Source organism: Lachancea lanzarotensis, scaffold LALA0S01 (assembly GCF_000938715.1).
Source record: "Lachancea lanzarotensis genome assembly LALA0, scaffold LALA0S01, whole genome shotgun sequence".
NCBI classification, from domain to species: domain Eukaryota; kingdom Fungi; phylum Ascomycota; class Saccharomycetes; order Saccharomycetales; family Saccharomycetaceae; genus Lachancea; species Lachancea lanzarotensis.
Window position 1 is genome coordinate 1,693,727 of NW_019212879.1, and position 13,172 is coordinate 1,706,898.

Here is a 13,172-nt window from a genome sequence, read left to right on the forward strand (position 1 = left end):
AATATAAGGAATAAGCTAATTAGTTACTCTCTCTGTTTATCTCCTCATCGCCTCCTGTTTCGACTGGATCCATCGGATCATCGTCAACATACGATACGGTCTTGAGATCTGGCTTGCCACCCGTTTTCACTTTTCCTGAAGATTTTAATTTGGCTGAGCCCGTGGAATTAGAACGGTTGCCAGCTGGAGCTCTACCTTTATGTGCTTTTGCACCACGTTTGTGATATGCTTTCAAAGGCGACTCGTAAGATGAGAAAGAACCCTTTCGTGAGGTCCCCTCCATGTTGGTATTTATAGGAGCTGAAAGCGGTGAGGGCGGGTTTGTTCGAACTGAAGAGTACACGTTGGAGTTTCGGGGGCCATGAAGGGCAGTAAAACTACTGCTATGTCTTTTTGGTTCCAGTCTGAAATTGTTATCAAGCGGTCTGCTGGCTACAGAGGCGGATGGAAGTTGTCCGACGCTTTTCTTCCTATCCAGTCGAGGGCTATACCCCATCAAGGTTGGTAACAGCTTTGTCGATATATGTGAAGTGGTTGTGCCCGGATGTGATATGCTATACCGCGCACCACTTTTTCCTTTAGCATACGAGTCTGACTTGCGACGATGGTGGTGCAAACTTCTGCCCGCGTCTGCAATTGAAATGCTAGTCTTACCGTATGAATGAGGCCTCTTAGAAGAATCATTGATAACTAACATCCTATCAGTCTCATGATGATTCAAAAGGGTATCGTCTAAATCGTTAGGGACTTGCTCATCATGACTAGGCATTTCTGGCGTATTGATAAGGGATATTGAAAGGTCAGTAAACTGGAATGGATTTTTTGTAGTAAAAGTAGGATTCGATATAATCTTTCCTTTCAGATAAGATATTGCTTTATCCAGCTCAAACTCTTGTTCACAATGATTTTTAATGATGGATATCTTGGGCCAAGTGGCTCTTGCGCCGTTAACTGTTTCTCGTAGCAGGAAGTCGGTTGAAGGATTGGCTAAGAGCTCGTTTAACCGAAACAGCATTTTGATGTCAGGTAGAATGGTGATATCTCCAGAGTATTGCTGCGACAAAATGGACCTGAATTTAGTGAGAACGTTTGTTGCAATGCCCAGTTCCGTTACTATTTCGAGAACATGAATTATTTCGTTGGAAACAAAGTTGTAAACCGAGGACAGATTTTGTCTGAATCTAGCACTGAACTCATCCTCAATTTCACCACCAACGCACGAAACGGACATCTTCAAGATTGGAAAAACATGCAAATTGACCTGGCATGCGATGATATGATCGACGTTGAACATCTCTGATAATCTCGAAATAGGAAGGTCGTTGTCCACAGAACCGTCGACGAACTTTACAGTACCACTGTTCCACTCGCGTGTTTCACCCGTTTTTGCATCTTTTTCGTAAAGCGGTGTCGAAGGAAATATACCTGGTAGAGAACAAGAGGCGCAGACAGCAGACCAAATCAGAACGTTAGGAGCAGTCAAATTGTTCAGTAAGCCCGGTTGCTCGAAAACGGAAGCTGGAGACACAGTGATATTGAGAATTTTACCGGTTCTATTGTAAGCTTCCCTAAACGTCAAATCGCCCAAAAAATCGATCATGGTCTTGACTAAATTCTTATTATCGAACCAAGTACCACTCTTGAAAAATCTTGAGATTTTGATTAGGAGATTCTCACCTTGCGTCTTTTCGGAGTCATCCTGAAAAATGTTGAGCTCTTTTTCTAAAACGCTTTCCACAAGTCCAACAATCTCTCTCCTATGGCAAGAGCACAAAATACTTGCAACAATAGCGCCTGCGCTACTACCGCTGATTACCCGTGGTAACAAGTCCTGTTCCAGTAGTGTCGAGAGAACACCAATATGGAATAAACCAAATGTACCACCTCCGCTCAGAACAAGAGCTGTTCGCCCGATGTTTTTGCGAGTTTGCACAAGCATTCCCAGAAGATAGCTTTCATCCAAATCGGAGTGGCGTACAAGCTCTTGCAAAGCTAGTTTAGACTCGCGCATGTAATCGTCGATGACATACTTTGTCCCAACATGAGAATGTCTGTAAAGATTGACGTTGCCCATGTTTCCCAAGTTTCTGATCCAGGTTGTTCGTATCAAATACAGCAATTGAGCATAATCTTTATCTAGACGTGCTTGCCTCATATTTTGGGTATGAGTTTGAATAAATTTGTAATCGTAAAGAACAGATTCTTCCCGTGCCTTCCATTCATTGGTACGAGTTAGTTCGTCAAGCCGAAGTGCAGCTGCAAGCCACTCTTCGTATGAAGTTGCATGCTGTTTTTCCTGGGTGACTTTCTCTATCAGCACATTACGTTCATAATCTCGGCTGAACATTCTCTTGACGATGGAGGCTAGTTTTCGAAATGTTCCGCCAGATGCGTCATCGGAATAACAATCATCGCCTTCGCTAAGATTATTAGCGTTTTCATTTGCCGAAGAGCTCCCATTTAAATCCACATCATTTTTGGCTGCCCATAGAGCGTCATAATAACGGTGGATTAGTCTTTGAGTTATGTCCACCGGTTCTCCATTCAACGAAAACTCTCCCTTGACCATTGAAAGAATGACTCTAAAGGTACAAAACAGTTCGTAACGGATTGAAAAGTGTTTGATGCGGTTGAGCGAGCTTGCAGTTCAATTGTCAAGGTGGTAAATGAAGGGACCCTGAAAGCGCCGAACTGATGGTGAGCTTGAACTGTTGTGTGGGGTAGAATTGGTAAGTGTTGGTTTAATATCCTGGTAATAAATTGAAATGCTCTTGAACGAAGGACTAGTAATGGATGAGCTTTACAACGGGCAGTTTTGAGTAGATGATATGACTATTGATATGATTTGAGCTGTGTTTGGATAATTACCAATGTGTAGGAATTTTTATGTTTCTGGGAGTTTTCTTGGATTCGTTTGGAAGTGGTTTTTGACGCGAAAACTTGAGCACTTTCTGTTGAGACTTTCTTCCAATTTTGATGGGGAATGAGTTTCAACGACTGGTATTCCCTAGTGGCCTTGTTTGTTCTTATATATACTGGTGAGTGTACAATATGTCTAAATTTGATTGTTCTAACCTTCTTATGGTGCTCGAGCCCTCAAAATTGAGCCAAAATCATGTCTAAACGAAATCTTGGTGAACGAAGGACATTTCTAAAACAGAACTGTATTCAATCTCATAAATGAATTCCAAGCAGTTTTCAAGTAAACGTGCTAGCGATATTTTTTTGTGGAATTCTGGAATGTCAGTTCCGGTGGTATTGCAAGTCTCCCCGGTCTCTTGTAAAGCTTATAGGATTTTTGCCTCCAGTAACTTCAAGATAGCAGTATGAGGCTTGAATCATATTTCTACAGTTGCAACACTTCAATTCAGAAGCATAAACAATGCTTAGTATCCGTGAAGGGTAGTCCATCTGTAGTTCGGATTGCCAATCATCACTAATGATTAATCTGTCGCTGACGCCGGTCACGGGATGACAGTTTGTACTCCGTGACGTCCATCAATAAAAGCTGTTTTCGAAGAGAACTACAAGTGATGATTTCCTATACAGCTGAACAAAGATTATGCTGATTCTTAAGTACTGTGCTGCTTTCCATTTTAAATCCACAATGTGAATTGCTCTTCTAGTTCAGTCACTCTAAAGTACTCTAAAGCGTATGTCAGGATAGTACAAAGTGACATTCCCATCATACCTAAGAACTTGCGCCATCTCGTATCTTCGAGAGCTAACTAAAAAGAGTCCAGCTCTTTAGCGGAAGTTCTCAGGGCTTCAATTCAGCTCGAGCTTTCGCCATCGCCTTGCTCGAAAATGGCACCTTAAACTAATTATACGTACTTCACCACCGCATAGTACCTTTTTAATAATAGGGATCTTTTTTGGTACACCCGACAATTGCCTAATGATTCACTGGGACTGCCTCATACCTCGTAGTTTTCGTTACTTCTGTTCTTTCTCTATGCAATAGCGATGTGACGAGTACTTTTGTACTCTTAAACGATCCTACCTTAAAAACATTTGCCACCAAAAACCACTTTCACCAATGTTAACCAATCCAACGACGACAGCCTTGGAAGCTTGTTTGAGAGCGAAACCTCCATCGTAGTATCACAATGACCTCTGATAAGATGGAAGTAGACAGCGTGCCCGCCATGGTGCAAAAAGATGAAGGTCAGACGGTTGTGAGTCGCATATTTGATCTACTAAAAGATGTCTCCAAGACTACAACGACATTAGACACTCGATTTGTGTGGAAGGCCACAAGAAAGCTGAGTGTTCTCAGACCTAATTTAGACAAAGAGTCACTATCAATTGTGGTCAACCTATTGTATCCAGACGAATCCAACTTCAAAATTCCACTATTGAAATACATCAATCAGAACCAAAAGAGCAAGGTAGAAAATGCCGAGGAAGAGCGTCAGAAATACCCCGCCGCGTTCTACCAGCTTGTCAATGGCAACAAAAGTGTGGATGTTTCTGCAGAATTGAACAGTTTTGTACACCTCTTGGTGCAATTGTACTTGCTTGACTCACAGCAATTGGAAGCCCTCGATTCTTTCAATGGAAAGGTTGTCCATCCTAAGATTCTACAGTTTTACGATGAAAGAACGCTAGACCTCGTAAACTCTAAATTGTGGTTTTACATCTGCAGGGGCCGGGAAATCGTTGGCAACAGCTTCGACACTTCTGTTAGAGGCGAAATGGTCAAATTTCTGAGGACAGCAACTCTAAAACATGACAACGAGACTCGTGCCACGCTCATCACTTTCATTCTAAGAAGCTTTTTGCAGACCGGTGAAGTAGACACAGCGGCAGACTTTATTAGTAAAGTCGAATTTCCTGGGTCCAACGACGTGTCTAGTCCGCTAGAGGCACGCTACTACTACTACCTATCCAAGCTGAACGCAATTCAACTAGATTACTCCACGGCAAATGATTATGTGATTGCTGCGATTCGCAAAGCCCCAAGCACTAAGAAGAGTCTTGGATTTTTACAACAAGCTAACAAGTTACACTGTGTCATCGAACTTCTGATGGGCGATATCCCTGAGCTGTCTTTCTTCAAACAAAAAAACATGGAGAGGTCTCTGCTTCCTTATTATCACTTGTCGAAGGCTGTCAAACTTGGTGACCTGAACAAATTCACATCTGCCATATCTGCCTACAAGAGAGAGCTTCTCAACGATGGGAACTACCAGCTTTGCGTGCGTTTGAGATCGAGTGTCATCAAGACTGGTATAAGGATAATATCTCTCACCTACAAAAAGATTTCTCTCAAAGATATATGCCTGAAGCTGCGTCTGGATTCGGAACAAACTGTAGAATACATGGTGTCTAGAGCCATAAGAGATGGTGTGATAGAGGCTAAAATTAATCATGAGCATGGCTTCATTGAAAGCAGCGAGCTGTTAAATGTATATGCTACGGAGCAACCACAACAATTGTTTGACGAAAGAATAAAGTTTGTCAATGAACTACACGATGAATGCGTCAAGGCCATGAGATATCCTGATAATGGTAATGGCGATAACAAGCACAAATCTGCAAGCTATGATCAGGCAGAGGAATTGATTGACCTCGCTGATCTGGATGAGGACGACTTGGGTGATTTGGGTGACTTTTACTGAGCTTGTATGGTCAAATCTTTTTTGGCCTCTAATATTTAGAATACAGCTTTAAATACTGGACCAATGGCACCTTGAAGTAACAGCTTTGGTGATCTCTCACGAGCACATCGATTATTTTGAACTTTATCCATAATTAATTATCATCGTTCTTGATTTATTACACCGAAAAACAGGTTAATATTAAGAGTAAGACTTCGAACATGTAAAGGCCCTAGCAAAGCGTTCAACGCCCTTGTGATGACCAATAACCCGCCTGATCAGTCTTCACAGGCTGCTAATCATGAAACCAAAAGAATACCGTTGGCCATTGATCCCAATTTCATGAAAACCACCTCTTCTGCATTGCCAACTGATCAATCTGATGACAACGACAAAAGTCAAAATGGTACTCATCAAAACGCCACCACGGGTCAATCATTGGTGAATAATCCGTATGAGATGTTTGGAAGTATGCCCCTGGATCAACTGATACCTGTAATTTTGCAAAGTCGTGGAATTGGCAGCAAATTCGCTGATCTATCCGAAAGGGTCCTAAGTGAAGAGATAGCGAATGACGCTGAAGATATGGAACATGTCAAGAACTTAGATGAGGACGTTGAAATGGACTCCTCTGATTTTCCAGCGAATGCAGATCAAGAAGCTTTAAAGCCTCAGCAAATTGAGGGACCACTCGCCAGGGAAGAAGAGGATCAAATGACGCAGGAACAATTTCAACAGCTTAAAAACTCAACTGTTCAGTCTCTGAACCTTTCGGTCAATGAGGCTTCACTTGCTCTTGAATTCGTTTCTCTGCTACTGTCGTCGGTCCGCCCTTCCGCAGCAAACGCATCTATGTCTCCGTTTTTGAAAAATGCTGTGCCGACCGCATCTCTGAATGCCGAAAAGATACCATATGAAAAAGCTACAGAATCTGAGATTGTTGACAAAAAATTGACAACTCGAGGGTGGAAGCTCAGAAGCTTAGAAGAGTCTCGAGTGCTTCTGAAAGACACACACAAAACTTTAGAAGCTAGCCTGAGAAAAGAACAAAACTACTGGTCAAAAGTTTCAGCTAATACTTCAAAAAAGGATGTGATTTTCAAAATGAAAGATCAAGAAACAGGTGAAAAATCGCTTGGATTGAAATATGGTTATGAAGATTCAGGATCAAGCTACAAGCAGGAAAGGGGCATTGCTATACTTAGATATAACGCAAACAAAGACGCCTTGGAAGCTGTTCCCGCGGAGAAACAGCAGTTTGAGTCCATGAATAGGGGACCTTTTGAGAAATTCATGCGTGTTCGCATCTTCACTAAAATACAAGAAGAAGATGATTACATCCTTAGCGGAGAGACGGCACTTGACGATCTATTGCTTGCTGCTGATAATAGTGGTGCAGAGCAAAACATTCGCCGGCAAATCTCCAAGCTTCAGTTCCTAATTTTTGAAAAGGAACTCATGTACCATTTGAAAAAAGAGTCTGAAACTTTAATATCTTACGGTGTAACGCTGGAAAACGAAAATAAGATCACGGTTGAGTTCCCAACGGAAAAGATAGAATTTGAGATGATGAACCTAACAGATGAGGTAATCTTGAATCATCAGCAAGACGCGCCAAAGACAAATGATAGAAAGGCGGCGCTTATACTGGTAATGTTAAGGATGCTGTTGGTCGTCATGTATAAGAAGCAAATCAGGAAGAAGCTTTTAATGGTTGCACACTCAAAGGCTGTACATCCATTTGACAACGAAGCTCTACTGCTGCGGCCGATAATGGGTAAATTCAGACATGAGAATTATCTCAACCTGTTGCAGAAAGTCATAAAAACTTACGTTTTAGATGTTGTAGCGAACTCCGTTGTGACTGAAATCCCCTCGGATTATCGCAAGCAAAATATACCTGTTCGACGCGAAACCTATGACAAGCATATCACGAAGCTTGACGATGAAATCACACTTTTCGACAAGATTTTACAACTGCCACGAATTGATCTGAAAGTAGAGCTTCCCGGTTCAGGAAAAATTGAGTTTGGATTGGAAAGCTCCAACTATTGCAACGCTACCACGAGTGTGAAGTTAGTGGACGCCTCAAACGCAACGATCTTTGACACCAGATTTTCAAATTTCAAAGAACTCGAAGATTTCCTGCATTTCATTGTAAGCGAGTACGTTACGGAAGGCAAACAGGAATAAAAATGCGGGATGACAAGCTTGTGGGAAACAGGACAAGCTGACAGATAGGGAAAAAAACATAAAAAACTGCCTGGATATATAGAATCGAGAGTTAGAGCGTGTCCTATTCTTCGTCTGAAGAATTGCTAGAGTCCTCAGCCCTCGCGTCTGCTTCTGCTCCTTCCAGCTCAGTCAGTGGCTCTAGGACCTCAGGCTCATCGTCCAGGGTCACTCTATTGGCCTCCTTAAATCTCTCATTTTTTTCGTCCCTTAGGGCTGTGAAGATGAGAAAGTTCATCCAAATTTCGCAGCCACCGTAGATCACCACGGCATTGTTGTGAAGGAACAAGTTTCCTGGAACGCAGTATGCATATGTGGTTAACGCAAAGAAGAAAAACAATCTGAGAGAGACAACTGACTCGAAATACATTGTGTTCCGTTCTATTAACGGAATAAAATCTTGTAAGGCCAGTAAACTGAAGACCACGGCAAAAAGACCCAATTGCGCACTATAAGAGGGAATTACCAGAGCTGGAAGGTTCATAGCCTTCGTAAACATCAAAAACGACGCATTTGACAAAATCAAATTCACATCTTTAAGACATGCAAAGGCCAGAAATGACAAATAGCCCACTCTGAAGAATGTAATGTTAACCGATGATAACACACCCATAGCGTCAATTGGAATAACCGGTTTGATTAGAAGTAATAACGGATAATGACGACTTCAATTGGAGTTGTGAGTATTGTCTTTCTAATGAAGGAAAATGGTGATGCCTCGTGTGAGCTCAATCTTATTGAACATTTAAACATCATCATGTGACAGATGACATTATTCAGATTCAAGCATGTTCAGCAGACAAGAATTGAAAGGTGCTGGTATGGGAAAACTTTCTGGGATAATTCAAATCGATCCTAAAGATCATTAGTTCGAGCTATTCTTCATCTATATTTGAATTTCGTTGTGTCTCAAATACTAAATTACAGTACACACGCTTTATTTCTTGCCTAAACGCGCAGCAACGGCAGCAGCTTCCTCGACACCCTTGACGATGCCACTTCTAACACCCTTTTCCTCCATCATACACAAACCGGCGATGGTCGTGCCGCCTGGGGTACAAACCTGGTGCTTTAAAACACTAGGGTGCGCGCCTGTCTTTTCCACCATCTTCGCGGTACCTTCCAAGACTTTGACAGCACACTGTTTGCTCTCCTTCAGTGGAATTCCCATCTTGATACCACTTTCCATCAGAGACTCGAGCATGAGAAGTACAAAGGCCGGGCCGGAACCAACCAACGCAGTAGCTGCGTCCATGTTTTTCTCGGGCAGTTCGATACAGCTTCCGACGTGGCCAACTAGCTGCCTCACGAGTGATCTGTTGTAATCGGAAACAGCTGAAGAGTGCGATAGCACTGCCATTCCGTAGCCAAACTTGGCGGGTGTGTTTGTCATGACCCTGGTGCAAACGGGGGCGTATTGGCCGAACTGCTCGAGCGTCCAGCCAGCCACAAGCGAGATCAATAGCCGATCGCCGACTTCGACGCCTTTCAACACTTGTTCTACGTAAAACGGTTTCGTGGCGAGCACGATCACTTCTGCCTTTTTCACGGCCTGAGAGTTCTGATCAACAGTATACTCGACTTCGATGGCATTTGGACTGTCCCCAAACGATTTGATTAGCTCTTGTACGGCATTGGATGAGTTTTGGCTGTTGTTGCAGGCGATGATTTTTTCTGGGTAGAAATCCTTAGTTTCTTCAGTGGCAGCTGGTGCGTTGTAGATGGCAGACAAGATAGCCTGGCCCATCACACCGCAGCCCAGAATAGTCAATGTGTAGCCCATGTCTTTGGTGCAGAGGTTGAGGGGTGGAGTTTGACAGATCGCCAAGAAGTTTTATCTGGATGGTTGGAGGGAAGCACCGATACAGATGGGAAGAAGCATTGCATAGATTATTTCATATTATCTACATTTGGTTTCGGTCATGTGACCAGTCGATAAGATTACGTGTATGGTGATATATGCACAGATTGATTATGTAATATACAAATTGATTATGTAATAAACATTGTCACGTGCATATATGCTGTCATACGAAATCATACGTTTGTGGTGATCTTTCACGTGACTCAAAATTACCTCTTTTGGCTTGTTTGATTCCTATTCCTATTTCTACTTATTACCATACCGAAAGCGATCATCGTACTCATCCCACTACTTTTCCGATGACTAGCGACGAGCTAGCTGAATAGTGATATGAACTGTAGGATATAATATATAAAGCGTAAAAAAGACAGAGACAGCCATCGACCTAGGCTTTCGACATTATACAACTCTCAAGCACACCAGTATCAAAGGAATTATTCTATTGAGTAGAGTGTTTTAGTTCTGGATCGGTTTCCCCTTTTTTTTTTCTTGGTTTGACCTCCATTACTCGCAAAATGAACGAGCTGGAACATATCCCAGTTTTACGGCTTTCGTCGAGTGAAATGGAGGATCCCATCAGTTTTCTGTCGCAGCCCAATGTGCGGCGGTTGGGTCACATTTACGGGATGGTCAAGCTGGTTCCGCCGCAGGATTTCAAACCGCCTCTTTCCATTGATGAAACCTGTTTCAAGTTTCGGGCCAGAGTGCAGCATTTGAACGAACTCAATATATCCAATCGGGGAAGGCTGTTTCTGATGAAACAGTTGAACAATTTTTACATGCATGGAAAGCGCAGTGCCACGGTGCTTTTATCAAAGCCCTACGTGGAATCCCAAGACGGCCGCATTTACTTTTATGATCTTTTCATCGCCGTCACTCAACTGGGCAACGAAGCAAACGCCGTCAAACAAGAAGAGGGAAAGTACTCACAGACGCCCGTTTCTAGCCGGAAAAGGTCCAAGTCTGATCGATTTGCAGAAAGTGACGCAAAACGTAGCTCCAGAATCGTTCTAGCGCCTCTACGGGACATTTATAATAACCAGAAACTGTGGAAAGACGTCTCTAAATTACTAGTCAAATCGGCAGAAAAGCTGCTGCATGTCTTTCAGACATTTCTTGCGCCATATTACGACTTTCTGCAGCGAAAGATGGGTCCCTATGGCGATCATGCGTCTATGCTCTCAAACCTGATATACACCGAGGACTACCCCAAGTCGTTGTTGAACGACTCTGAGGACGATGCAGATGACAGCAGGAACGGCCATGGAGCCGCAGAAGAAGAGGGAGAAGAAGAAGAAGAAGAAGAAGAAGAAGAGGGATGTGTTATCTGTCGTCGAACGTCACACCGCTCCAAAACTATTCTGTGCGACTCGTGCGATAAACCTTTCCACATTTTCTGTTTGGACCCACCGTTGAGCGACGTACCGAGAGGGAAATGGGCATGCAACAACTGCATTATTGGGAACGGTTTCTATGGCTTCAAAGAAGAGGATAAGTTATACACCAGAAAAAGCTTCCAGAAGCTGTGCAGCGACTTTGATTCGCAATTATGGCCCCAAGGCAACAAACTGGAGAATCTGCGGCTTCTCGAAACCATGTTCTGGGACCAAGTCAACCAAATCGACACAGAGTCCTCCATTCGATATGGCGCTGATATCCACAACGTGGGGCCCGGCCAAATGACAGGTTTCCCTACAGCTGAGTTCGTGCCTCCGGACGTTCAACAAGATCCAGTCGCTAGACAAAAGTACACAAAATACGTCCAGCATCCAATGAATTTGGTGAATCTGCCTACGGCCAAGGGTTCCTTATTGTGGGTGTTTGGTAAAAAAATCTCTGGGATGACCGTGCCATGGACTTACATCGGATCCACGTTCTCAACCTTCTGCTGGCATCTGGAAGATCAGTACACCTTAAGCGCTAATTATCAGCATGAGGGCGATCCAAAAATATGGTACAGTGTTCCTGAAAACTCTCGCGAGAAGTTTGACGAACTCATGAAAAGCATAGCACCAGATTTGTTTCAAAAGCAACCTGATCTCCTCCACCAACTCGTTACACTGATAGCTCCATATGACAAACGATTCCAAGACGCGAAAATAAGCTGCTATAAGGCGATACAGTATCCAGGTGAATACGTCGTCACTTTTCCCAAATGTTATCACTCTGGGTTCAATACAGGCTATAATTTCAACGAGGCGGTCAATTTCACTCTAGATTTATGGCTTCCGTACGGTGTGGAAGCCACACATGACTACATTGCCACCGGTAAAAAGTGTGTTTTCAATATGTGGGAACTAATGCTTACCGTGTTGTTAGAGTATCTGGAGAATCCGAGAAAGTTTGAGGAGGGTATGGTGCGCAGATGTCATTCAGAGTTATTAGAGATGTTCAATCGTGAGGTCAAGACCTTAAACCAGTTAGCGGACGTTGTATGTGCTCAAAATGAGGCCAAAGGTTTCACACGTCGCCACATTGACGATAAGCTCCGCGTTGACATACAAGTGACCGTGACGTCTAGCAACAATGAAGATGCCAACGAAGAATCAGTTTCGAGTGCAGGAAATGATGATGGTGACGATGACATTTTTTGTTCCTCTTGCAAAACAATATGTCCGTTTGCCTTCGTTGCTCACTCCAAATCGACTCGGTATTCCAAAAGAAGACGTCTGCAATCGATGAAACCTGAAGAGTGGAACCAACTGGCAGAACAGGGCGATATCGATATTTTATGCGCCCATGACTACTTTCGGTTGGTAGAAAAGGCAGATGAAGAGGATGTCTCTGATGATGAATCACGCGAGCGGTTTGAACGCGATGAGCTTTATTATATCCGGCACCCTGACGAAATACGGGACATTTTGAAGCGTGCACAACACAAGATAGATAGTATGCTTCGTTGAAGTAGAGATTAGATAGGAATTTAAGGCGTTCTGGGATTTGAGAGGAATTGGATGAGGTGTATGAAGAAGTTAGATAGTGGGGGGAGTTTAATGATTCTGATGTCGAACACAACATTCAACTGCAATGGGACACAAATTGATCCTGAAAGAATGAACATTACAGCATAAGGGTGCAATTTGTGTATCAGCACAAATGCGAGATAAAATAAGAACTAATCTTGTCTCAGCGTAGACGATTCTGCGCTAGTAACACCATCTGAACTCGCGGTACTACTGATGATGATCATTTTCCACGTCCACGTCGCCGACAGCCTTGTTGTGGGGAGGGTCGACCGCGCAACTTAACAGTTCAGTGCTCAACAACATGTGAAAGCCAAAGTATCAATATTGCTTAAAAGGATATAGATGCGCTCCAGTTAATCCACAGTCAGACACCATACCGTCGCCGACATGTCCCACATAACCCTTAGTGCTCGACTAGATGATCGACCAGAGGAACAAGTAGACGACATGTTGAAAACTCACCAAAAAAAACAAACTCAATATTCTAAACGCCAACAAACAAGAACA

At 43.1% G+C, this 13,172-nt stretch overlaps 6 protein-coding genes across 6 annotated transcripts; 3 read left to right on the forward strand and 3 right to left on the reverse strand.

Moving 5' to 3' along the window:
* Window positions 1–19: 19 nt before the first annotated feature.
* On the reverse strand, window positions 20–2,569 carry LALA0_S01e18140g (LALA0S01e18140g1_1; the record flags this gene model as incomplete). The annotated part of the gene is made up of 1 exon (XM_022774948.1): window positions 20–2,569. The coding sequence occupies one exon, from the start codon at window positions 2,567–2,569 to the stop codon at window positions 20–22; it is 2,550 nt and encodes an 849-aa protein (XP_022626993.1).
* A 1,540-nt stretch (window positions 2,570–4,109) lies between these two features.
* Window positions 4,110–5,624, forward strand: RPN3 (LALA0S01e18162g1_1; the record flags this gene model as incomplete). The annotated part of the gene is made up of 1 exon (XM_022774949.1): window positions 4,110–5,624. One exon carries the CDS (start codon window positions 4,110–4,112, stop codon window positions 5,622–5,624), a length of 1,515 nt encoding a protein of 504 aa, XP_022626994.1.
* Window positions 5,625–5,861: 237 nt separating this feature from the next.
* On the forward strand, window positions 5,862–7,796 carry SRB4 (LALA0S01e18184g1_1; the record flags this gene model as incomplete). The annotated part of the gene is made up of 1 exon (XM_022774950.1): window positions 5,862–7,796. One exon carries the CDS (start codon window positions 5,862–5,864, stop codon window positions 7,794–7,796), a length of 1,935 nt encoding a protein of 644 aa, XP_022626995.1.
* Window positions 7,797–7,899: 103 nt separating this feature from the next.
* ILM1 (LALA0S01e18206g1_1) lies at window positions 7,900–8,448 on the reverse strand (the record flags this gene model as incomplete). Its single annotated transcript, XM_022774951.1, has 1 exon — window positions 7,900–8,448. The coding sequence occupies one exon, from the start codon at window positions 8,446–8,448 to the stop codon at window positions 7,900–7,902; it is 549 nt and encodes a 182-aa protein (XP_022626996.1).
* Window positions 8,449–8,772: 324 nt separating this feature from the next.
* PRO3 (LALA0S01e18228g1_1) lies at window positions 8,773–9,618 on the reverse strand (the record flags this gene model as incomplete). The annotated part of the gene is made up of 1 exon (XM_022774952.1): window positions 8,773–9,618. One exon carries the CDS (start codon window positions 9,616–9,618, stop codon window positions 8,773–8,775), a length of 846 nt encoding a protein of 281 aa, XP_022626997.1.
* Window positions 9,619–10,214: 596 nt separating this feature from the next.
* On the forward strand, window positions 10,215–12,602 carry JHD2 (LALA0S01e18250g1_1; the record flags this gene model as incomplete). The annotated part of the gene is made up of 1 exon (XM_022774953.1): window positions 10,215–12,602. The coding sequence occupies one exon, from the start codon at window positions 10,215–10,217 to the stop codon at window positions 12,600–12,602; it is 2,388 nt and encodes a 795-aa protein (XP_022626998.1).
* Between the last annotated feature and the right edge of the window lie 570 nt (window positions 12,603–13,172).